Genomic DNA, 25721 nt, shown 5'->3' with positions numbered 1-25721 from the left:
GCACGAAAATATATTATGGTCCCATAACCATATTTCATTAAGAAAAATACGGTAAATTGAGATCTAAAGTAAGATAAAATACGGGACTTCACCGATTGTGATTCGTTGGCAGAGGTAGCAATAATCAATTGTTATTAAAATAATTGATTATGATTTTATAAAATAATATTAAAAATAATATGATTATATTTTAATATTATTAAAATATTAAAATAATTGCTATAAATTGTGGAAGAAAAAAGATTTTGTCAAGTTCACGTTGAATCTGACAAACATCTAAGATGAATATTTACAGTTTTTGCCGAAATTACCATAATCGAATTTATATATTAAGAAGACACTTTGTATTCACAATTTTAGTAAATATTAAAAAAACCAAATAAACTGGAAAAACAGGACCGTATAAAAAAAATGAAAACAACCGAAATTGCAGAATGTCCCGTAATACGGGACACAAGTGATCCGTCAATTTGTTTCAGACATTTCACCGGTCCTTGGCCTCAGAAAGGTTGAGAAGCGCTGGTCTAGAGCAAATGAAACCGCGCACACAAGTGGTAAAACCTTCCTACTGCTACTGTGTAGGCAAGGGCGCAGCGAGGGGGGGGGGTGACTTGGGGGTCGGTCCCCCCCCCCGAAATGTGAGAAAATGACAGAAAAAAGGGAAAAAGATGGCCAAATCCATTGTTCTGTCACTTTGGTCCCCTCCCGAAATGAAAGTGGTCCCCCCCCCGAACGAAATTTCTGGCTACGCCCCTGTGTGTAGGAATAAAATTATGAAAGATCTACAAGTCACTAGTGTAGTATATAACTTCCCTTCTCTCTATCTCTCATGTTTTCAACAGCGAAATCAGTAACATCAGGAACATTGGAGGTGGAACTGCAATATATTGTTTAAATCTGACCGATCGCCTGGAATTTAAGCAGTGGATTTTGAACGACAAAATCCTCAGGCACCTTTATTCTGTCCTACTTCCAGATGATCATCCGCCATGGCCTAATTCAATGAAACAGGGACGAAGAGCGACACAAGATCAAGGATCCTTTGAGAGGCAAGAATGCCAAACTGTCAGGAGAGAACCAAGAATTTGGACCTCAGCTTCTGGCAGCGGCAAGAAAAGATTCCACGCATCGCCAAAACAGTGCAGATAGGATTGTACCTAAACGTCAGCTGACAAATGGTACCACACTCCCCTATCCGAGGAAGACGGTTTCACATATGCTGAAGCATTGGAGAATGTAAACAATCTCTCTCTGCATTCAAAATTCTGTGAATATGATTATATCAATCGAGAAATCATCTTAAATGACTTCTTAGAACAAATGGAATATGAGCAATTATGTGAATATCTATATATGTGTATATAATTTATTTTCTGTGTGTTCTCTGTATACAAATCTACAATTTTAGATCGATCGTCGCCAAATTTTGGATATATACCAAATGGACGATAGGCTACTTCAAAATTTCGTCAGAGCAGGGCAAATGTCCCAAATGGGCAAAAAACCGTAGGGCAATAATGAGTTTTTGGGCCTCAACAATCCCTTTCCGAACGTTTACTTTGGTTACCGTGGTTCCCTAGCAATGCGTTTAAGACGCGTATATGCCTTTACAATGGTTTGTCATTTCTTCAACGCTGGCAGTATATTATTTATGACGTGAATGTCGCTCTCCACTTGTTAATACAAGATATACAGAAGACTGGATGTTGTGAAGATATTTATTATTTGAGATGTTAATTTTTTAAGGAAGGAAAAAATTAACATCTCAAATAATAAATATCTTCACAACATCCAGTCTTCTGTATATCTTGTAGTATATTATTTATACCGTAGTCAACACTGGTATGTATATTATTTATGCCTTTATAATGGTTTGCCGCATTTTCAATTCTCCCAGTAATGAGGCTTTTTGAATGACGTCATAATCATCATCAGCATCGCTTTGAGTGTCAGGAAAAGGGTGATCCTGATAGAAACCAGTGTTAAAATTGTCGATTTTACTGTAGAAATGCGGAAATTTGGTGGGGTTTTTCCGCCGCATTAGTAATTTTCAAAATCGTATTAAATTCTCGAATTTCGAAGCATTGAGTTCGCTTAGAGATATACGAAGCCCAGGAGATTAAATATGAAGTAATTATCCGGGCCTTTTTTCTTTCGAATTGTATATCCCTGCAATGACATTGATTTCAACTTTTTATTTATATCTTCTCAAGCATGAAAATTAATGTCTCCGTATTGTCTTTTGATATCCAACTGCATAAATTCATATAGTTAATATTATATTAAATAATCATAGGTTGCTTTAATATTAATTGGCCCGTAAAAAGTACATCGAAAAAATTCCACGGCTTCAATTACGCATTTTTTAAAAGCAGAAACAGGCAGAGATGGATAACTTGAAGTTCAGGGGGAAGGGGGCAATTGAAATACCTAGCACCCTTTAAAAAAAGAAATATATATATACAGTCAAACCTCGTTAGTGCGTCATCCGGTTAACACGTCACTCCGCTTAACGGGTCACTTTTTGGAACTCACAATTGTAATTGGCACAGCTATAACTTACTCCGCTTAACGAGTCACTCCGCTTACTAAGTCATATTTTTGCTCTCCCAAGAGTGACTCATTAACGAGGTTTGACCGCATATATATTCATTTCTACGTTTCTTTAAATCTAGATTTCTTTCATGAGTCGTGCAGGAAGCCGCCATATTGGTGAGCTTAGAAACGGTTTGCATGTTCCTCAGAGAAAGAGGGAGATTCGCGTGATCCAAAAAAAGCCTCATTGAAGAAAACCCGGGCAACCCCGGGTATTATAGCTAGTATATATATGATATTATACCTAGGAAAAAGGACGTAGTAGTGAAATGGGCACACTCATTATTAGAAGGCAAAGATCATGTGTCGATGTTGGAAATAATTTCAAATAAAATTACCATTTATCGGTAAAGGATGCCACAACTTATGTATTCTAGTCTATAATACAACTAATGTCCACAAGTCTTAAAATACTTTAAATTAACTTGAACAGGAGTGAAATTGCCACTTACACAATGATGCACCAGCCTTAATTCAAGAACAGCGGCAACATAGAGGATTGCTTAAGGGCCTTCCTGGTATGTGGATGAAATTTAATTCGCACAATCGTGAAGCAGCTAGAATAATTCCGAAAAACAGAATAATTGCATCAAATTTCTTGACATTTAGAAATAGTGTATCAGTAAAAATTGGTTTGACAAGTAAAGATCTGGTTCTGGCATCAGCTTACGAAAAATAAAAGACACTTTCTTTCTTTCAAACCGAGCACAACTCAGGTCTATCGCCCTCTATGGGCGATTTACTACCTAGTGAGTTGTGCCGGAGTGTTTGTGACTGTGTAGGTACCTAACAGTCTGAGTGCGTATGTAGTGTTGTGTTTGATTTTTCCGTGCTGCCATCTATATTTCAGAAATGAAGTGAGTGATTTGTTATGATTGAATTACATTTGTACTGCTTGTAGGTCTGTTGCTCTCTATGGCGAGACATTTTGAAAGAGGAGATCGGCTCGTATAGAAGACACTATCACTAAACTTAATACGGGGTGGGCAAAAAGTCCGTAAAAGCTTTAAAAATTAATAAAAACGGGAAAAATAACTGAAATGAAAAACGGTTTGCAGGGTTAGCCTCGCTAGAGGTCACGGGAATTTTTTTAAGACAGGGAAAAAATAACTCAAAGAAAATAGTCAATAGATGGCGCTGGTACGAGTGACTGACTTCGGTGGAAATATGCAAATAAGACGGTTATGAGAACTTGCGCTCTTAATCCACAAGCAGTTCATTGTTGTAAACCATGTATGTGGACCTGCTGCACTCTGCCCTTGCTGGATTTGTGACTCGCCTGCAATGTGTTATCCCCTGTGGTGGTGGTGGTCATGTGGAACATATACTGCTGTAATAAACGATTTGGTGGAATTCTGTTCGTTATTTGCTTATCTTTTCTTTGACTTGTGTACGCCCGCGCCACCAATTGGCTGTTTTTTTTATATTTTTTCCCCGTCTTAAAAAAATTCCCGTGGCCTAGTGATGCTAACCCTGCAAACCATTTTTTATTTCGGTTATTTTTCGTGTTTTTATGAATTTTTAAATTTTCTACGGACTTTTTGCCTACCCTGCATTATTTCCCAAACAGCCGGCAAAACTTCTTCAATCATCGGTGCTGATATGAACGCTCATCATATCCACTGGCGTTACAAAGACATCGACAGCAGTGGCCGCAAACTTTTAGATCTATTAAGGGCCCAACATCTTTCACTTCTGAATGATGGCAGTTGCACCTATAGATAGGTGCTATATAGGAGGATACTTCGGACAGCCCTGACGTCACGCTAACGGATGATGTAGACATTTTTGGAGAACCCACTGGAGCATTTTTGATGAAGACAGCTCTAGCCCATTTCTATGTACGCTTGGTTCTGGACGACAAAAAGCTAACTTACAAACCATCGCCAGGTATTCAAACTCTGAAAGAAGGGTTAGGAATTTCCTTCAAACTTTTGCTAGACAAATGCTGGAATCGTTGATATCCGTAAAAGCGGAGTGCGAACTGTATTTGTCACACCAGGCTTCAGTAAAAGCGTTAATTGGTTCAAGCCTTTCCTGGGATGACCTTCCTCTGCCCAGCCATTCGGATCCAGCTCCAAAATTTAGGTTATTAGCAATTATTCAATCAGCGAAGCGTAATGGCTGAATAATTATACGTTGTAGGCCTGTTACTCCCTGTGGCGAGACTTTTTCACGGGCCTAGACTGACGCCTAAATCTGGATGGTTAGAAAAATTGATGGCAGCATTACACAGAAACAAAAAAGTTCGCGTTAGGTTCACAACACGTACACGCTCATTTCAACATGTACGAATTCGTTAGAAATCGCGCATAGGAATGTGTACGAGTTGCATTCGTGGTTGAGTAGTAGCGGCAGTGGTAATGTCTAGTAGTTCTCTAGATGGAGAACAATAACAGTGGGGTTACTGGTATTAATCAAACACTGAAAAACAAATATCGATTACCATTGGTGAATTCGAAGGAGAGAAAATATAGGCGGATTTTAAGTTTTCCCTCTCTAATGGTTTTGGGAACATATTGAAGTTTGGGGAAAAAGTAAAATTCCACTGAAAAGAAAATAAAATACGAAATATATAACGCGGCGACGATGCCATAAACGTTGAACATGAACAAAATAAAGTGCTCGCCCCCCTTGAAAACGTATATATATACGCGGAGAGATATTTTCTTCTCACACCTTGCTTTTCTTAAGTGAAGGAATCGGTAAAGGGGCCATTACGAGACCTCGTTATTGCTATGGGCTCACAGCAGGAGCATATTGCCGATTGAATAACAGTCCATAACTTCACCTCCCACCATGGAAAGATGATGGCCGCGGTGATGGAATTGAATGGCGGGATATACTGGTGGGGGGAGAGTATAATGTTTGAAATTGCCACAAGGAAAAGAACGGGGGGGAAAAAATTGAAACGCGTCTCCCAACGCGAGCGATGATAGAAAAATAGTGGTAACATATGGACCAAATATTGGACTCGGCATGTGATGAAATCAATATACATCAGTATCTGTCTGTTTCTTTTATACTGAATTCCTAAAGTCTACGTATTGAATATGCACATAGCTTTGCTTTAATTTGGATACGGCCAACGCCACCTATTGGAATATCGGGGGAGAAACGCGAACCGCTGAACTGTAATTCAGTAAAACTGAGTTTCGATTCAGTTTTGAAACGAATGAATCGACTGACCCTTGGCATGAAAGCACACGTAAATCTTCAACATTACCTGAACAACATCTGACGATTTGGACAATAGGTGTCTGAAAAAAAAGCACCCAAACATTAAAACTGAATATTTAAAAAACAGTTAGTGAAATAATTACTTCCATATTTTTTGCATTGTTCTCAAACTCCTAAAAGTCTCGCCACAGAGAGCAACAGACCTACAAGCTACAACGGTTCGATGTGGCGCCAGCGTCTACCACGGGATGGCGCTGTCCGCGTAATAGGTGAAAGAGCGCGCCTGCGCGATGGAGAGTACTGAACTTGCGTTTGCCGCTCAAACCAGACAGACACGCAGTCCGCTCATATCGATGTAATATCTTCTGTTATTACACCGATTCTGTTGCGTTAGATATATAATAAATGCTTAATTATGTTTGAATGGTGAAAGAAGATAGTGTTGTGTGCCTCATTCCTTCTACAACAATTAGATCACGTCCGGGTCGCCAACTGTTGTAGAAGGAATGATGCGACACTTCCTTCACAATTCAAACATAATTAAACATACATTATATAACTAACGCAACAGAATCTACAAAAACGTAGGGGGCCCTCGATAAGATTTGTGAGCCACGAGAAGAAAATATGGTCCAAAGGGGGCCATGGGCTGAAAAAGGTTGAGAAGCGCTGCTCTAAAAATCAGTGGTTCTCAACCTTTTTTTTTCCATGGCCCCCTTTCACCCATTTCTCATTCCTGTGGCCCCCTCTTGCGAACATGAATAATTTTCTACTCTCCCCCCTTCGCCCCCCCCCACACGTTTTCCCATCAGAATATAGTTATTAAAAAATTGTCTGAAGTATAAATATGTTTGAAAAAAAATATCGTTTTAACGAAAACTGGATAAGTTTACATAGGAACAATGTAAAAATGTGGAATTCCTTTGCAACGAAATTTCGTTATTACGAAGTGATTTCTCCGGTCTCTTGGAGTTCATTATAATGGGGTTTGACTGTATTCCCCCCCCCCAAACAAATCTGACATTTTTGCACTAAAGTAATTGAACTTCGGCAATTTGATCTGAAAACGGTCCTTTTTATAATGATTTTATGTCCTTTTTACTTTTATATAAATTTAGGAAGTAAACAAGCATACGCATTGCTGCTATGCTACATCTAGTTTTTTTGTATGGTAAATATTCACACTCGCACGCGTGTTAAATTTCCGACTGAGGAAAGCTTAGTGGATACCGTAGGGAAGAATATTACCCAAAATCCCATAACATGTGTGTTTGTGGGCGACACCAAAAAACCATCAGCTCAGTTGTGATAACGTGAATGTAACTAAATAAAGCGCAAAATTTTTCTCCGTAATGCGAACTCGTTAACCGAGTCAAAATTTATTCAAAATTTTGGTTCGTTATGCGAATTGCTCGTTAACCGAAGTCCCAATGTGTGTCTATCGTACTTCTTTCTTAACGTGTCAATTGTGTTAGAATTCGCCACCCCCGGAAATTAGCTATTCCCTTTATTGACACCATTATTACAATACAGTTCAATACTTTATTAGTGAGAAATGTGGAATACAGAGATAGGGGAGGGTAAAAAATTGCCAAGGAGCGCAAAATGGCACTTACCGGCAATCACAAATTACAATTCGGTATGAATCATGCAAGCATATAAATAAATAAATAAAAAGATTAAAAAAATTAACACAACATGTGTGTGAACAGAAAGTACAGAAAAACACTAAACGGATTATAACTTGATAGGTCCCAGGTTTTCTATCTGGGCATTAAAAGAAGGTACCAGCGCATTCCCAGTAGATTGACGGGGCGGTAATAACTCGTGTCCATCCTATACATGCCGTTGGAAATTTTGAACACTTCGATCATATCCCCCTGAAATTTGCGCTCTTCCAATGTAAATATTTCTAAGAAATCGAGTGTCTCTTCATAGCCTAAGAATTCTGCGCCAACAAGAGCACGTGTTGCTCTTCTCTGCACCCGCTCAACCAAGCCTATGTCTGTAGGTATAGTCTTCAAAACCTTACAGCATACTCCAGTCCAAGACGAACTAAGCCTCGGAAATGCGGAAGAATAACTTTAGGAGAAAGCGACGAGACCTTTGTGAGAATGAAACCGAGCATTCTCTTCGCTTTTTTGACCGCTGCTGAACAATGTTCAGAAAACCTAAGCCGCTCGTCAATGGTTGAAAAATAACCAAATGGTCCACATATACCCCCCCCCCCCCAAATAACTTTCAAAACGATACAATTTCTGCTTTGGCAGAATCATTAATTACATTCTCCAACATTTGTAATATTTGGCAACATATCAATGATTTTCTGCTCAATTAAAATCAATTACACAAATTTTGTCGATAGGATTTGGTAAAAAGTAGGAAAAGTGGGACAAAAAACTAGAAAGTAGGACAAAACCGAGAAAGTAGGACAAAAGTGGGACATTTTGCCAAAAAGTAGGAAAAGTAGGACGAGTGGGAGCCCTGCATGATATATTCTTCCCGACAGTCACTGGGATCAAACTTGCAGACCCTGACGATTCTCTTGTAGCTGTCCATACGCCAGAATCGAAGGTTCATTTCGACTGAGAGGTTTGACTATTTTTGCTAAACCGCATATGTAACTCGTAAACAGTTATTTGATGAATTGTCTCCAGCCTTAAGTGTTGAATATATGTGTTTAACCCAGTGTTTCCGAAAGTGGGCAATGTCGCCCCCTGGTGGGCGGTGGAATGATCCTGGGGTCGATAGAAGCTACGGGTATAACATAGGATCCTATGGGTTCGCTTGAGTTGGGGGGGGGGCGATAAGAGAAAACAAATTGTGAGAAAGGGGGCGATGGAACAAAAAGTTTGGGACACTGGTTTACTCTGACGTGTTTGTGAACAACTGAAATGTGAGTGTCGATTGATATAACTTGCTGCTACATCTTGTTTGGCATTGGAAGTGAAAAATGGCAGGTCTATGAAATTTTGTCGTTTTCATAACTTTTATCATGGGTGGACCTGCTAAATTATCTTAATGAAGAGAATTCTGTAACGTAGATGGGCAGCAGAGACTTCTGGACCGGAAAGATGTAGACAGAATCTCCTTGTAAGATTTCGACTGAAAGTTTAATCGACAATTACGATTGGTCATATTTTTCTTCCTTTTTTTTCATTTTTAGCTAGGACGTAAAATCAGCATGGTGACCATGAAAGAACCGGAGCATGCAGACCAGATTCCTCGTACGAGTCGCAGTAACCGATATCCAGAGAAGAAAAGGACCCTATTCGTTATAGCGAGATCTCGTCCCGGTGACACGTCATCATCTTTTGTCTGCCAAGGTGAGATTCTAGAAAAACAGTCACGATTATTCTAAATTCATAATCAAATTTTCGTTTCGTACAAAATCAATTTTTCCAGAGTAATTTCTCTCATAGTGGCAACATAGCTGCAGAAATGCCATGCAATATAGTACAAAAGTAAGATACAAATGTGTATTTGTATTTCCACAATGGTAAGATATAAATGAGAGATACATATATCTACCATGTCGCAAAACAAAGACAACCTTTCCGCTACATGCGCACGCGCAATGACGAAAACAATAAAGATTATTGTGAGCACGTAGTCTAAATAGTGCAATCACGGTGCAATCGGAACAGAAATAAGACAGCTGGGAAGGCACTCAATCTGAAGGACAACTACTGCAAGGAGAAAGTCAGGAACTGCTCTGAAGTGGTTTCACAATGTGGTCTCTGAATCTTATTTCGAAGCTAAGAATACGCATTTTGAACGCTTCCATTACCTATTCCAAGGGTACAAACTAGGTTTCTGACTCTTCTTTTGAAGCTTAGAATGGGCATTTTGAGCACTTCCAATGATAGAAGCATCAGAGACTTCATTCCCGAGGATAATGGATATATAACAGAGCACTTTCTTATCTCAGTCACTGATCAAATTAGCCACATACGAACCTTCATGTGCTCGAGCAAACCACAGCACCCTTTGTTAAATACGTTTTATCTACCTTGCTGCTGTTTCCTAATGAGTTTGGATGCCCCGCAAGCCTCTCGGTGGCACTGTAGTGATATGTGATGCACGACTTATCACACATTCAATTTATTTTCTTTCCAATCTCCTCCCCTTTTGTTTTGAAAACTTCGTTGGATCACTCGACCCCAATTACCTTTGTTCTGGTCATCACTGCACGTGAGTTTGAAGTTGGAAAGAAAAGTCCATTTACTTTGCAACACCGTTTTACAGCTGTGGTGAAGCCATTGAAGTGGTGGAAGCTTTTATGTCTTCTATCTCTTTTGATCGTTTTTAGGTATGATGGATTTCATGGCAAGCGGTCATGTGGTAGCTCAGACCTTACGAGAAAACGTCACGTGTCTGTTTCTGCCAATGCTGAATCCTGATGGCGTCTTCTTTGGGAATTACAGGTGAAAAATCATTATCACTTGTTTCAGGTGACTCAGTAATTTTGTGTGGCTTTTCCTTCAGAAAAGCGTTTATTATAGTATGTAACGCATCTTTCTGTACTCAATCAGGACAACAGCACTTGGCAAAGACCTCAACTCCAGTTGGCACTTGTCGAATCACGATGAGTTTCCCTGTCTAACATCTGTGAAAAATCTCGTGAGAAACATTGTTTCTGATAATGTAAGTTATGTTTCCAGTCTTCGACGCGCGTCAGGAAAACAATACTATGTTATTATTGAAGAGAAATTGTAGGGTTTTTTCCTGGGCTGGCTCCATATACGTAATTATTACAACGTGTCGGGAATTTATATCATTGTCCGGTTATTTCACCGGCATTCTTTTCCGTGCACTACTTTCCTCCTTAGGACTGGTGATGGTAGGAAAAAAGATGATGAAGACTACGTAATAAGGATGGTCGCCGCAGCAGGAGAAAAATATGCCAACAAAACCACCACTAGACCATGGAATACCAATATGTACTGTATGATATACCATTAAATGTACTTTATGAAAATTTAATTTCTGTCGAAACTCACCAATACCAGCGCCATAGCCAGCTGTAATATGAAGTGTAGGGAAAAACATTGTCAAACTTCCATTTGAAAATGTGAAAAAAATTATTTATGTGAACTTGAAGAGGAGAAAGCAAAAAATATAAACATAGAAAATGTAAAAAGAAATGAATCGAAGAATTCAAAAATGAATTTGAATTTCTCATTTTTAAATTCTACGATTAATTTCTTTTTAAATCTTTCAATGCTCATATTTTTTGCTTTCTCCTCTTCAAGTTCACATAAATAATTTTTTTCACATTTTCAAATGGAACTTCCACAGTGCGTGTGTGTGCGCGAGCGCGCTAGTGCCACAAGCGCATACACATTTTTCAAAATCCGGATACATATTTTTTGTATGGTATATGTTTTCAAGCCTTAGATGTTTCTGAGACTCGCGAGCATCATAATTGAAGATCTCTCTCAGATGATGGTGACGCGGCCTTTCTTGTTTTTCGAAGTAGTTTCGAGGTAGTTCCTCGATGTGGGAATACATAGGCGACATCTTCAAATCTTTGTGCAGATCGGTGAGGCGGAAAAATTTTGGTGCTCCAAAACAAGTGAAATGCCCGAGGACGCTATTCTGGAATCGTTGTAGTTTCTACATGTTGCTCTTGCCTAAAGCCCAATGCGAAAGCCCAAGCTGGGGCACTATGTGTTAACACTGGGCGAATAATTTGTTCGTAAATCAAAACTTTGTTTCTCAAACTGAGTTGGGAATTCGTTATTAAATTAGATCAGTCTTGCAGCAAACACTCTCTCGAACAAGTTGCACAAATGAGACAGAAGAGTGATAGGCCTCCTATACGATGATGTGAATGCTGGAGGTTGACCAGGGGTTTTGGAATTAATTTTGTTGAATCATTTTTCCAATGTGTGGGAAAATAAGCCAGAATTAACATGAGATTGAAAATTTTTGCAAGAGATATTATGGTGTTCGGAGTAAGCATTTTTCTCGCTTTAGATGTGAGGCCATCCACGCCAGGTGTTTTACGGGCCTGATTTATTCGTTGTCGATGTTCTGAAGTTGAGGTGTCATTTGGAGAGAAATGCTTTTCTAGATCCTCTGCGAATTGATTTAATTTCTGCTCATCCTCAAATGTCAGCACCTTGGATCTGCTGTGGATCGCTTAAACCGTAGAGGCTTTCCTGCTCCTTTTTTTTTTTTTTTTTTTTTTGTAGATTTCGTGCAGCAAATTTTTAGCCATTTTTGACCCCCCCCCCTCCCCTTGTCAGCAAAAGTAAGCAAAAACCTGACCCCTCCCCCATCAGCAAAATTTCGTCAGCACTGCCCCCCACCCCCCTAACGCATATCGGTGGGATCAGAAACCTTCCCCTCAAACAAAAAACAAAATACCTATAAATAGAAAGAAAATACCTTTTTATACGTTATTATAATCAATTTCTGTTATTTCAATGCTATTTGAAGGGTAAAAACTCATAATTCCTCTTTAAGAAATTCATTGCGACCCGCTCTTTCAGCCATATATGGTAAACCCGCAGACTAAATATGGCTCTGAAGGTTATCTGATGTGGCTTGCCCCCCCCCCCCCCATCTCAAACCTAATTTTGTAAAAATGAACTAAGCGGCACACTTCCAAATCGCTTAAATGATCCGTGGCACAATTCCAGAGCATTCAAGTGACCCCGTGCACATTTTCAGATCACTGAAGTAGGCCTCAACGATCACTTTCACATTCAAAGATCACTTAAGTAACCCGCGACACAGTTCCAGAACACTTGAACTATCCGTGGCACATTTAGAGATCCCTTAAATGACATGTGGCACAGTTTTAGAGCAATTAAGCGTCCCCCAGTGCGGTTCTACATCACTCAAGTTACCCGCGGAATATTCCCAGATTACTTAAGTGATCCTTGACGTAATTACGGATCACTTGAGTGATATGTGGCCCAGTTCCAGAGCACTTTAGCGGCCCGGACACATTTTTAGAGCACTTGAAGGATCCGTGGATCCGTTTAGAGATCACTAAAGTGCATGGGTGGAGATACGGGAGACCATGTCTCCCCTCCCCCCCAGCGTCAACGGTGGTGTCGACTGATCTAATGTATATAAGAATTTCAGTTTCAAGAGAGGAATTCCTGTAAGCTTCAGACCCCCCCCCCCCCCAGCAATAATGACCGTGCCGCACCAGACTTCCAAGTCTATCTCCGCCTATGCTAAAGTGTCTCTGTAGGGGACTTATCAATAGGGAGAATGTTAGTTAATGTGCCCAATAACTCGATGCAAAGGGTAGTTGATCATGTAAGCATCATCCAAACCATACCCCCCCCCCCTCCCTTGCCATCAAAATTCAGTAAATCGGAAACCTCCCCCACCCCACAATCGATGCTGACGTAATACTTAGCTTTCTTGACCCCTTAGCTTTCATGACCCATTCATAGAACCTCTCGTTTAAGAAGTTCCCGATAAGGCTTCAAGTCATTTTTTATCTATTGTACTCCGAGTATCTCCGAGTGAATAACACTCCTGCAGAGTAACACTATAACCTCGACTGGGGGGAGTTAGAAACCGAACCAACCCTCCCCCCATCCCTTTGCGTACTCCCATGTTTATAGCCACACCACCTTTGATACAAGTGATTCTATCATTTCTAATATGTGATAAGTTCGCAATTTCAGACTTTCTTCCAGGTTTCAAAAAAATTTCGGAGACGCATGCGACGTCAATTTCTCTGTTGTCAACTAACTGACAGAACTCTGATAAATCCCTCTCCAGTCTGTCTGCCTTCCATTGTTGGTTTAACCTCTTTTGGCATTATGTGAGCACTTTTAAGATCTTTAAAAAAGTTTCCTCTAGTGGCGCTCTGCTGTTCTCTGGCTTGGTACTGAGGATGACGGAAAGATATTCCTCGACTATATCAAAAATATCGTCGAAAGGAAAATCTTACGTAATGACGCTGGAAACGATTTCCTTCCAACCACTCACAATAGGCGGAGATAGACTTGGAAGTCTGGTGGGGCACGGTCAGTATTGCTGGGGGGGGGGGAGGTCTGAAGCTTATACAAATACAACGCCACAACAGGCAAATTGCCCAACGAGGTGGCTGACTTAAGAACATCATGGATCCCCGAGCCATTTTTTGGAGGCCCTACCTACTACTACTACTACACCACACATGTGCCCCGCCCACACCTCCCCCCGGAACCCCCCAACGAATCGGTACATGCGGGAAGTGTACGTGTAGTGAAACCTGACGTGAAGTTTTTGTTGTTTCTTTGTAATGCTTGTTATGTGTAGTGCTGCCATCTGCCACTAGTTTTTCTAACTATGAGTGAAGTGTTATGATTGAATGTTGTAGGACTGTTGCTCTCTGTGGCGAGACTTTTTAACGGGGAGATCGGCTCGCATTTGCGCCTTGAAGTTGGGAACCACAGAAAACCAACTTCAGCCGACCACCACTGTGGGGTTCGAACCCGGATCCTCGCATCGCGAGTCCGTCACTATAACCACTCGACCACCACAGCGGACAGGAATTCCTCTCTTGAAACTGAAATTCGTATATACATTAGATCAGTCGACACCACCGTTGATGCTGGGGGGGGGGGGACATGACCCCCCCCCCCATATCTCCGCCCATGCACTTTAATGATCTCTAAATGTTCCACGGATCCTTCAAGTGCTCTAAAAATGTGTCCGGGCCGCTAAAGTGCTCTGGAACTGGGCCACGTATCGCTCAAGTGATCCGTAATTACGTCACGGATCACTTAAGTAATCTGGGAATATTCCGCGGGTAACTTGAGTGATGTAGAACCGCACTGGGGGACGCTTAATTGCTCTAAAACTGTGCCACATGTCACTTAAGGAATCTCTAAATGTGCCGCGGATAGTTCAAGTGTTCTGGAACTGTGTCGCGGGTTACTTAAGTCATCTTTGAATGTGAAAGTGATCGTTGAGGCCTACTTCAGTGATCTGAAAATGTGCACGGGGTCTCCGCCCATGCCACTCGTGGAAGATTACAACATAATTTATGTTTCCATATCTGATTCCGGACATCCATCGTTTTTTGTTGTGTCCTTCTAGAACATTTTTATTAGACCTTTCTCTTGAATATACAGTAGATTCCTTGTTGGTTCCTTGTGTCGTACCCCTGCGGTATTCTTACTGGGTTCTTGTATTGGTACCCTCATTCTTTTTTTGGGTTCTTGCGTTTGCACTCTCATTATTCCCTTGTTCGGTCCTTGTGTTGTTACCAGTATACTTGCCTTTCGTGCGTTCTCCGCTAAGACATCCGTGGCCTCTTTTCTGAGCTTTTCTATCGAAACCACTAGATTTTTCTTGAGCGTAAGAGGTGCTATTCTTCTATTTGGAGAAACATTCCTATCTTTTGGAGGACTCTCCATCCATGTCTGACAAACCAGTCACGGCCCAGGCTCTGTCCCTCCAGGGATGTAAGCCTTTTACCCTTGCGGGTTGGGTCGCGCTGGGGAGTCCATCCATGTCTGGTACGGAAACTCTCCGAAGCGGCCCCGAGAATTGTCTGAGGCAGCTCGTCAGCCTCATACTCCAGTTGCACTGTGGAGCTTCTGATTAAAGTTGCATTCATTTATTTTCTTCTCATCTTATCCTTGTATTTGTGAACGTCATTAGGATTTTTTGTACGTCCAGTCCATGATGCGATATGATTCCCCCAGGCAATTCACGCATGTGCCAAGACCATCTGCTTTGGGTTTTTTTTTCTTTTGCACCAATAGATCCAATGGCCTTTACTGAATTTTATACAACGGGGATCATTCTAGCACTGTTTCTGGCCGTGAAATTATCTCTGGCATCTGTAACATGGAACGACTTTTCCTCCAAATCATCATCGCTTTACAGGGAATCAGACTGAAATTTTGCTCGTTGAATGAGTCGATTTCGAATAATCTCAAGTTCCGAGGAAACATTCCTAAAAAAAGCAGTTTATTTTTGGTGCCATACCTATCTAATGTAAGCAAAGTTACGACTTATCGGATGTTGACCTTTACCTCAGATGACATTTATCCAAGATATACAGTCGAATCCCGTCAATTGATCGCCGATAATCTTGGAATATAAAATTTCCAATCACGGTGAATTAGTCGTAACGGTATTCGACTACAGTACGGAACACAACAAACTCAAAATGCACACGATGAATTTTCAAACTCCACTTATCATAAAAAGGAGATAAAATCCAGTTCCTTTATTTTGAAGAAAAAAACATAGTCAACGTGGTTATGCACGACCCCGGACTATTGACGCAGTCCTAATAACTGTATTTGAAGACCTGCTAAACAAATTCATGTTTTATGAAACATAACATTTACAAGTGCGCAATCATGACTTATGAGTCGGAAAAAAATGTTAAAATCAATAAAAATAAAAAAGTTGGTGAAGTTTGGATACAGGTTGCAATAACATCATTTTGACGGAAAAGTATATTTTTAGCGATTGGAAAGAAGTTGGTATTTCTGTCGATAGAGGACACCCTTAAAAACGAAACTAACCTTCAGCGTGTGTGTTCACATTCATATAATTTAAAGACGTGTGTGGAAGAGATGGGGGGGGGGTCTTTCAATAGCACTATAAATACACTCATCTCCATAAATTAAGGATAATTCAGAATCACACGGAAATCGAAATCTAAAGTAAAAATTTCACCTGTAGAATTATCACACACATCTGCAAGAATGATATGCAAATTTCAGGAAGCCACCAGATGATGCCGATAGCACGTCACAATGACGAGAGTGTAAGGGGGGGGGGGTATATAAGGAATGGTGGCAAAGAAGTGAAATTGTTCACAAGAGTTCTGTAAGGCGCTCAGTGCCATAAGCGAATAGTTATGACACAGAGGACGCATGTGGATGGTTTTTTACGTGGTAGAATTATCGGCCGCCTGGAATGTGGGCGTACTCAGATGGAAGTGTCCGAGGAACTTGGAATTGCCCAAAGTGTCATCTCTAGGCTTTGGCAACGATTCCAAGATAACGGAAATGTCAGTAGACATTACATTACAGGTCGCCCCCGAGTTGCAACGCCGAATGAAGACCGGTATTTGGCAGTAACTGCCAAAAGAAGCAGACGGAGCACAGCATCCGACCTGTCTCGTCAGCTATCTGCAGCCACGGGTACCACAGTTTCAAGGCAAACCGTGTACAGACGTTTGGGAGATATTGGTCTATATGCTCGCAGGCCTGTCAGATGTGTTCCGCTCACGGCAACTCACTGTCGGCAGCGATTAGCCTGGAGTAGAGAACATGCAATGTGGACATCGTCACAGTGGGCTTGTGTGATGTTTTCCGACGAGTCCACGTTTAGCTTGCAGCTTGATTCACGTCGGACTTTCATATGGAGAACGCCAGGTACCCGTTACCACCAAGACAACATCATTGAACGACACCGTTACGGTGGTGCAGCATTGCTCGTTTGGGGTGGAATTATACTGGGTTCCAGAACAGATCTGCATGTTCAAACCGGAACCATGAAAGCATGGAACAACATGTACGTTTGTTTAGGGGTGCCATGGGCGCAGAATTTGTGTTTATGGATGACAACGCCCGTCCTCACCGAGCAAACATCGTAAACGAATGCCTTGAATCTGAGGATATCACCCGTATGGAATGACCAGCATTCTCACCTGACTTGAATCCGATAGAGCATGTGTGGGACATGATTGGCCGACTAGTTGCAGCCCGTCAACCACCTCCTACATGTGTACCGGAACTTCGGAGAGCATTGCTTGCTGAGTGGAGTGATCTTCCCCAAGATCAGATCGATAATTTGATACTCAACATGCCTAGGCGTTGTACGGACTGTATTTTATCGCATGGGAGACTTACAATGTATTAACCATCATACCAACCATGTAATAGTAAGTTTTTGTAAAGGAGATATTTTTTACAATTTGCTCCAGGGAGCAAAAATCGTAGTTTTTATGAATGGTATCATACATACACCATCGTTTTTGTTCTTCATCTTTTGTTTAATAAATGGGCTTTATGAATAAGCAACGTTTGTTTTGTTTCTGAACCTTTATTTGCCGGAGCTGGCATTATCCTTAATTTATGGACATGAGTGTGTATAACAACCTTCAACTCACCTACTCAATTATTTCTGTGTCATGTGTTTGTGTAAGCATTTTTTCCTATAAATAAATACAGTTTTCCACGGAATTCTGTTATTTGATTTCGTCAACCGCCTTCTATATACAGGGTGTCCTGTAAGTCCAAATTCGGCCTTTCATCTGTTTGTCGTAGAGGTATGGTTCTGATCTAAAAAAATGCTCAAAATGTATTCAGAAATTGCGCTGTAGCAGTTTTGACTGAAAATATAGTGTGTCAAAAATAAAAAGAAATCATAAAATTTTACATGGTCTCTCTGTCCTATAACACCCAATTAGAAAGAGAGGCCAACAAAAAATATTCCGCGTTTATAAGTGCAATATTCACTGACATATTTGCATTCAAAAATTCGAGTAAATTGGGAAGAGAGCACCATACACTAACGGACAACACCTTTTCCCTCTCGTTTATGCTCTTCCTTCCCAACTTTTCCCTGGTTTTCGAAAACAAATATCCCAGGAAAATTGCATTTGGGAGCGTGGAATTTCATGGTTATCCTCGGGAGAGCAAGGGAAGAAACTTTTTAATTGGATGTCAGAATACGGGGACGGGTAACCGTGTGAAAATTTATATTTCTTTTACTGTACTGCTCGTTCTGTATATTCACTCCCGAAACTGGTAGAAAGTGATTACCGAACACATTCTGGGCATTACAATTAGCATTATACAAATACAATTTTAAATCGAAACCTGACGAACGGTTGATGAGATAGAGACCGAATTAGGACTTATATTGACGAAAGCATGTAACCAATTCTTTAATCCATCAGAAGAACATTTTCTGTTCTCATTAGAATTTTCACATTAATTCATTTTTCCCCATGTTTTTTGAACTATAGGGTCATTATAAAATAGTTTTAGGTTTCACCCGTGGTGTTTTGCACGTAAAGGCGCGTATACACTAGCGCGCGAATCATGCAATGAAAGCATTCGCAAATGGTTGTTCAGTAATTTGTACGGTGTTGTGAACGATTCTTTACCTGTTTTCACTGGACCCACCTGGAATCGGTTTTTTCAACGAACACAAAGGAAAGACAAAGAACACAAAAGAAGTTTGTGTACCCACGAGCGGATTAGAACCGCTGCAGGGGGTCGTGCGTTGCAAAATTGGCTCGCTAGTGTATACGCGCCTTAAGATGCTTCAGCGCAGCTGATGTTGCGATTCTTCACTTGTTTGAGGTAGCTCCCACAACCGAAAATATCATAAATTTGCGTGTGGATGAGGCGCCTACAGAAGAGAGTGTACTCGGTCGTCAATCTTTGAGCAAAGAACAGGTTTTCCCGCTCTGAGTTGTGTCTCCGGAAATCGTTAAAAAACGATATGGCCACCCTTCTTCTTCTACGGTATTACCATACCCAGGTGTGGGAAGTGACAAAGTCCATTTTGGAGCACTGTCTTTTGTTATCAACCATCTTTTCATCAGCTTGTTTTTGGTGTTTCAGGCTTTCGACACCTTGTTTGAAAGCGGCTGTCATAAAATTTTTCACGCCAGTCTATTTAAGAGGATTTTTGCTTACTGTGGGCGCTATTTGCTGTATGGAACAGCAGCAGTTCAAATGGGCTAAAAATTTTCTATAAGTTTTCAATTCCCTTATATTCGGAAAGAAATTGTTGCAAAATGGGAGAGAATTTCGGAAGAATCAACACGGGGTTTGGGATTCAGAACTCGTTATTTGGCAAGATTGGCGATTTGACACTCGGTATTTGGTGATTTACCCCTCGTTATTCGGCAAAGTTTCCAAATTAGCATTCGTAATTCGGCGAACTTGCTCTTTTTACTCCAGGAATGAAATTTTTTTTTCACGAAACATCGGGATTTGACACAATGACGATCGACTGCAGTAATTTTTGCTACTTCCAGAGGCAACTTTTTTTTTTGAAAACGGAAACTGACTCACATTTGCGCTTTAAAGCAGAAAGACGATTGCAAACCATCTCCAGTTGCACGATCACGGATGTTATCGGGGTTTCGCGATGGAAAGCCCAATGAGCGATGAGGAGCCGATAGTTATAGTCGATAGTACAGTGGAATAAAACACGCTCTTTTCGGAAAGAATCGTTTCGCGGCAAGCATGAACAAAACTTTTTTTTTTTTGGCGTCCTTTCCGAAATTCCGGGCATACAAATAATGAAATTTGCTATTTGGCGCAGAAAAATACGAAAATACACTATTGAAGCAGGATGGCGCAAGATGTTAATTTTGGCGCAGTGTTCCCACCCCTGCATGCCAACCGAGAACAGTCCAGGGGGTCTATTACGCTCACGTCGTTATACAACGAGGTCGTTAGTGACGTCACGCCCTTAACGCAAATTCTCAACGAGCCTCATAACGCAAATCTCAGCGACCAGCGTCAAAAACTTGATTTTTCTCAGCAACCCGCGGTATGTCGTTATCTATTTTACGAAAAACTCCCTGGTCCGAGAGTTGCGTTAGCTCCGAAAGGGATGGACCAATCGGATAATTTTCTCCGCTGCTGATAATCATCATCACTATCAACGAGTGCTGCAGCACGTGCGTTATTATTATTTTATTTATTTGTACGCGTTAGTGTGTGTTGGTTGTCCCTAATTTTCTAAGCTGCATTTTTTTTAATTCATCCGGATTATTTTTATTTTCATCAAATATTTGAGAAAAAGGTAGGCTATGCACGCACATGATACTGGCGCGCGGGGAAATTTTCTAAATTATTACGTTTAAAAAATGATTTTCTATTGAAGTTCAATGACGCTATGTGAATTTGCAAAACGACTATCAAAAATATCATCATCATATATTACCATGTTTTTAACACATTTAATCTACCGTCTTGATATTAAGTCAAAATCAAGAACAAGTAACCTTTTATTTACATCATCAATTAGACAATTGGTTTCCTTGTGTCATACATGAAAATGAAGTGCCACCAAATTTACACTGTTGTTGACATCTTTTTTTTTTATACACCGATCAGAAAATGCACTCAAGGATTAGAAAAAATTTATTTGTTGATTAATAAAATTTACTTTGATTTTTTTATAGTGTACTTAGTGCGCAGAGTATAGTGTGTGTAATGGTGTTTACTGCATTACACGTCTGTGTACTGCACAGAAAGTAGCAATACTTAATTGATATTACAAATACAACGCCCGTAGCAATAGAGCGCCCGTAGCAACGCCCGTAGCATGAGCGTAATAGACCCCCAGGGGGTCTATTACGCTCATGTCGTTATGCCCGCGTTTCAAACGTGTTTGGGGTTTGCGGTGCATTGTGGGATAGATTTACGTCACCATCGCTAAAGGTTGATTTTTCTCACATCGTTACTAGCGATATTCGTTATCGACATCGCTACGTAAAACGTTAACTAACGAGAACCGGAGACCACTCGTTATGTTCGCGTTACGGAAATAAACATGGCCGCTCGCGCGTACATTTTTCGATGAAGGTGAGAGCAACGGAGACGAATTAGTTAGAATTGGAAATTATTCATTCATTATTAATTTATCAAATTGTTCATTATAATGAATAATAATTCTCTGAATTACGTTACTTAATTTAGTAACATGATTTAGAGGCAGCATTATCGTTTAGAATGTTATCTGTACACATACTGATTGGAAAAAATTATTCATAGTGGTAAATCGGTATAAATTATACTCGGTAAAAAGATAAATCACTCTACAAAACGGTTTTTTTTTTTTTAAAATCTTGCATGGAAATGCCTTTATTCTAATCTTAAACTCATCTCAATATAAGAATATTATTTAACTGGTAAACCTCTCTATCGCGATGTTTTCAAGACATTTTAAAATTCGCTCAATATTTTTTTTTACACCTCGTTCAAAATCGACGTCAATATATATTTAAACGTCTCCAGATTTTCCCCTTCTTAATTCGTTTAATAACATTGATATTTTGTAATTGATATTTTATCAGCCACCTCGTTGGGCATTTTGCCTGTTGTGGCGTTGTATTTGTAATATCAATTAAGTATTGCTACTTTCTGTGCAGTACACAGACGTGTAATGCAGTAAACACCATTACACACACTATACTCTGCGCACTAAGTACACTATAAAAAAATCAAAGTAAATTTTATTAATCAACAAATAAATTTTTTCTAATCCTTGAGTGCATTTTCTGATCGGTGTATAAAAAAACAAGATGTCAACAACAGTGTAAATTTGGTGGCACTTCATTTTCATGTATGACACAAGGAAACCAATTGTCTAATTGATGATGTAAATAAAAGGTTACTTGTTCTTGATTTTGACTTAATATCAAGACGGTAGATTAAATGTGTTAAAAACATGGTAATATATGATGATGATATTTTTGATAGTCGTTTTGCAAATTCACATAGCGTCATTGAACTTCAATAGAAAATCATTTTTTAAACGTAATAATTTAGAAAATTTCACCGCGCGCCAGTATCATGTGCGTGCATAGCCTACCTTTTTCTCAAATATTTGATGAAAATAAAAATAATCCGGATGAATTAAAAAAAATGCAGCTTAGAAAATTAGGGACAACCAACACACACTAACGCGTACAAATAAATAAAATAATAATAACGCACGTGCTGCAGCACTCGTTGATAGTGATGATGATTATCAGCAGCGGAGAAAATTATCCGATTGGTCCATCCCTTTCGGAGCTAACGCAACTCTCGGACCAGGGAGTTTTTCGTAAAATAGATAACGACATACCGCGGGTTGCTGAGAAAAATCAAGTTTTTGACGCTGGTCGCTGAGATTTGCGTTATGAGGCTCGTTGAGAATTTGCGTTAAGGGCGTGACGTCACTAACGACCTCGTTGTATAACGACGTGAGCGTAATAGTCCCCCAGGTTACATCACCTATCAGCAATATCATTCTTACCCCTTTAGGCAGAAGCTAGAATGTCTCGAAATTTTATCAGAAAGTGAAAACAAATTGATAACTACATAGTTGTATCGTCGCGTTATCGGCTGACAATACCATGATTAATCAAATTTTTCCCCATATTGTCCGCTCTTGGGAGGAATCACCGTCCGCTAGAATGCCTCTAAATTAACTTCCCCCCACTGCCATTGAAACGCTATTTCACGGAAAATTTTCCAACTACAGCGTGTCCATTAAATTTGTAAATTGTTCAAAAGTTCATAAAAACTGAAGAAATTGGTATACTTGAATGTGATTTGCGGAAATATTATTTTCCATGAAAGGATAATATAATAAGGTCTGAATTTTTATCGGTAGAGAGCGCTGCACAAAGGCAGATCACTAAAAATGTGCAAATCAGAGTCACATGAAATAAAGGGCGTGCGATTAACAGTTTATTTCTGAATTTTCCTGTCTCTGGAGCTTACGTGGGGTTTCAATTGTGATGTTGAAATTGGTGGAAATACTCGCAACTATTGGTAAAATCGTTTTACCTCAGCCATGAATTTCTGGCTGGAGCTTAACAAACGTTTCGGACCCAAAAGTGATTGAAAAGAGGCCATTCAAGTATTACGTAAGCAGATTTTCAGCCATTTTTGACCCCGTGTCCCCCTTGTCAGCAAAACACTGACCCCCTCCCTTCAAACCCCCCCTCGTCATCAAAAGTCAGCAAATCCGAACCACCCCCCCCCCCCGATGCTGACGTAATACTTGAATGACCTCAAATAGATTCGTGTCCAGAATTCTATTATTAGCTGTCGAACAGCGTCCTCTATCGATGGAAATTGAATCTATTTTTTGTACCAAAAATTTACGTATTTTCAGGGGGGGGGGGGAGACTTGGTGGACACTTTTCAGTCTTGCATTTTTTAATTGCAATTTTTCATTATCGACATTAATTTTTATGGCTCATGCAAATGTTATTCCATGTCAATCAGGATGAACGGATCGACATAGTCCTCGAGATCAATTCGAGTCCACACGTTACTGGATTGTCGATCAAAGGAATCAGATTCCGTGACGTCTACAGGCTCCAACACCACGGCGTGTTTCCTAACACCGTCAAAACTTACTTGGAAGAATATGGTCCGACGGATATCGAATTCGACAGATGCCCGGAATCGTCTGGAACTTGTAGAAGGTCGGTATTATACAGTTTTCATTATAGTTATATGGTTTCCTGCTTATTATCCCTCCGGTGAATCCTACACTTCAGTGGAGTACAATACACTGAGTAGCCAGAAAAAAAGGCCTCTGGTACTGCTATCCTTAGATTAGAGGAAATGTGATCTATATCTGGACAACACACCAACTCTGGTCATATCGCCCACACGGCAATTTCAAACCGATTTTTTTTTGCTTCTTGGGAAATGAACGTACCATCTATCGGTGGTCGTCCCTGGTTTGGTAGGTATAGAACTTGTTTCCGATGTTCTTCCCCCGGATTCGAACCCGTGGACCCCTGAAGGTAGCCTTCATGGTGGAAGACTTACCACTGTACCACTCCGGTAAGAGTGGAGTAGGGTCAAGCAAAGAAATCAAATTAGCTATCTCAGTATACTCAGTGATAATATTTACTGATCAAAAGGTAATTTCTTCTACGTAGGCCAAGGCTGCACAACCTTTCAGTCCTCGGGCATCAAACTTGTGTGTATAGGTGACCAGTATTTTACGGGACATTCCCGTAATTTTGGTCATCCTAACCTTTTACTAAAACTTCATGTTTTTTTCCACGAGGCTTGCTTGAGTTTTTGAGATCAAGGAAATTAAGATTATTCTCAGGACTTCAAAGTTATTGCCTTTGAATGTGATTGGCAACTTTACTTGGCTCTGAAAATTTCTTGACTGTAATTGATAACTGTAGTGTTTAAATCATTTCTCCTAGGTCGATGGCATCTTTAACTTGCGGTGATGTTGACGTCTATTCCCTCGAAGTCGGAATCAACAGATGCAAACCAGTAAAAGCAAAAGATCCTAGCTTAATGGCATTAATGGAGAAAGACTGTATCCTTTGGAAAAGATGTTTCTCGGAATCATGATTAGCGTGAAGAATACCTTGGAGCTTTATATTATGTATTTTATTCTTGATAAGAGAGAGAGAGAACGCCTGCGTTTAGGGATAGAGCATCGTGCTGGCATCTATCTTTCTGACGTCTGTATATTACAGCCAAAGCCCGAAGTGCGTCCAATTCACGCAGGGACCCTAACACCAAATATGGCCCCCTGCGGGATATAAGCAGATTACCTTGGGGGCTGGGCCATGCTGGAAGAACTCTCCTGGCATCCGGGCCAGGCGAACATCCCCCGACTCGTAAGCCACCAGTTCCGCCTCCGCCGGGACCCCCACTCCATTCCAATCAGCAGCAGCCACACTCCGGGGAGCTCCTGGAAACCCCCCCCCCCCAGGTCAAAAAAGAGCGCAGGTGGGCCGCCCGCCATCATCGCACCACCAGAACTCCGACACAGCAAAAACATCCCGGTGACCCCACCAGCCCACGAAAGAACACCTCCGTCTGTCACTCATCGCCCAAAGGAGCAACAGAACGGAACCAAATGTCCGTCCCTTTCCAGCAGCTCGTGTCTGTCCATGTCATCATTGCACTCTGTCCACACCAATCCCTCTGTAGATGGACTCATTTCAGCTCTTCTGCCACCTGAAAGAAAACAAACATACATACATATTACACAGCGAGTGTTTAACATCGAGTGGAAATTGTCAGGAAAGTCCAACACGACAAACATCACAGTTCTGTTAAATGGGCGGGACCGAAACAAAATAATTACAGTAATCACGGTCTATCCGATGAATACCCAGGATTACAAAGGCAGAGGGAATTCGAGAGACTAGACGCAAAATACTCTCACAAAACATCACAGTCCAAATTGCATTCCAGAACTAAACCAGCGTTGTGGTAATTCATGGT

General features: G+C 40.5%; 1 protein-coding gene across 1 annotated transcript in view; it reads left to right on the top strand.

Moving 5' to 3' along the window:
* The window catches only part of LOC149065262 (cytosolic carboxypeptidase 6-like), a 659637-nt gene extending 634801 nt beyond the window's left edge, over window positions 1-24836 (top strand). The window contains exons 7-11 of the mRNA XM_089254127.1: window positions 8942-9101; window positions 10088-10202; window positions 10311-10422; window positions 23736-23995; window positions 24683-24836. Coding sequence (XP_089110253.1) covers window positions 8942-9101; window positions 10088-10202; window positions 10311-10422; window positions 23736-23995; window positions 24683-24836 — 801 coding nt within the window. The remainder of the gene's footprint in view (window positions 1-8941; window positions 9102-10087; window positions 10203-10310; window positions 10423-23735; window positions 23996-24682) is intronic.
* The last annotated feature ends 885 nt before the right edge of the window (window positions 24837-25721 follow it).

This window comes from Pholcus phalangioides, unplaced genomic scaffold, assembly GCF_987345545.1.
Source record: "Pholcus phalangioides strain wild (caught in Gottingen) unplaced genomic scaffold, Ppha-v1.0 ptg000040l_1, whole genome shotgun sequence".
Classification (NCBI taxonomy): Eukaryota; Metazoa; Arthropoda; class Arachnida; order Araneae; family Pholcidae; genus Pholcus; species Pholcus phalangioides.
The sequence above is the reverse complement of the archived record's forward strand: the minus strand, read 5'-3'. Positions and strand labels throughout refer to the sequence as shown.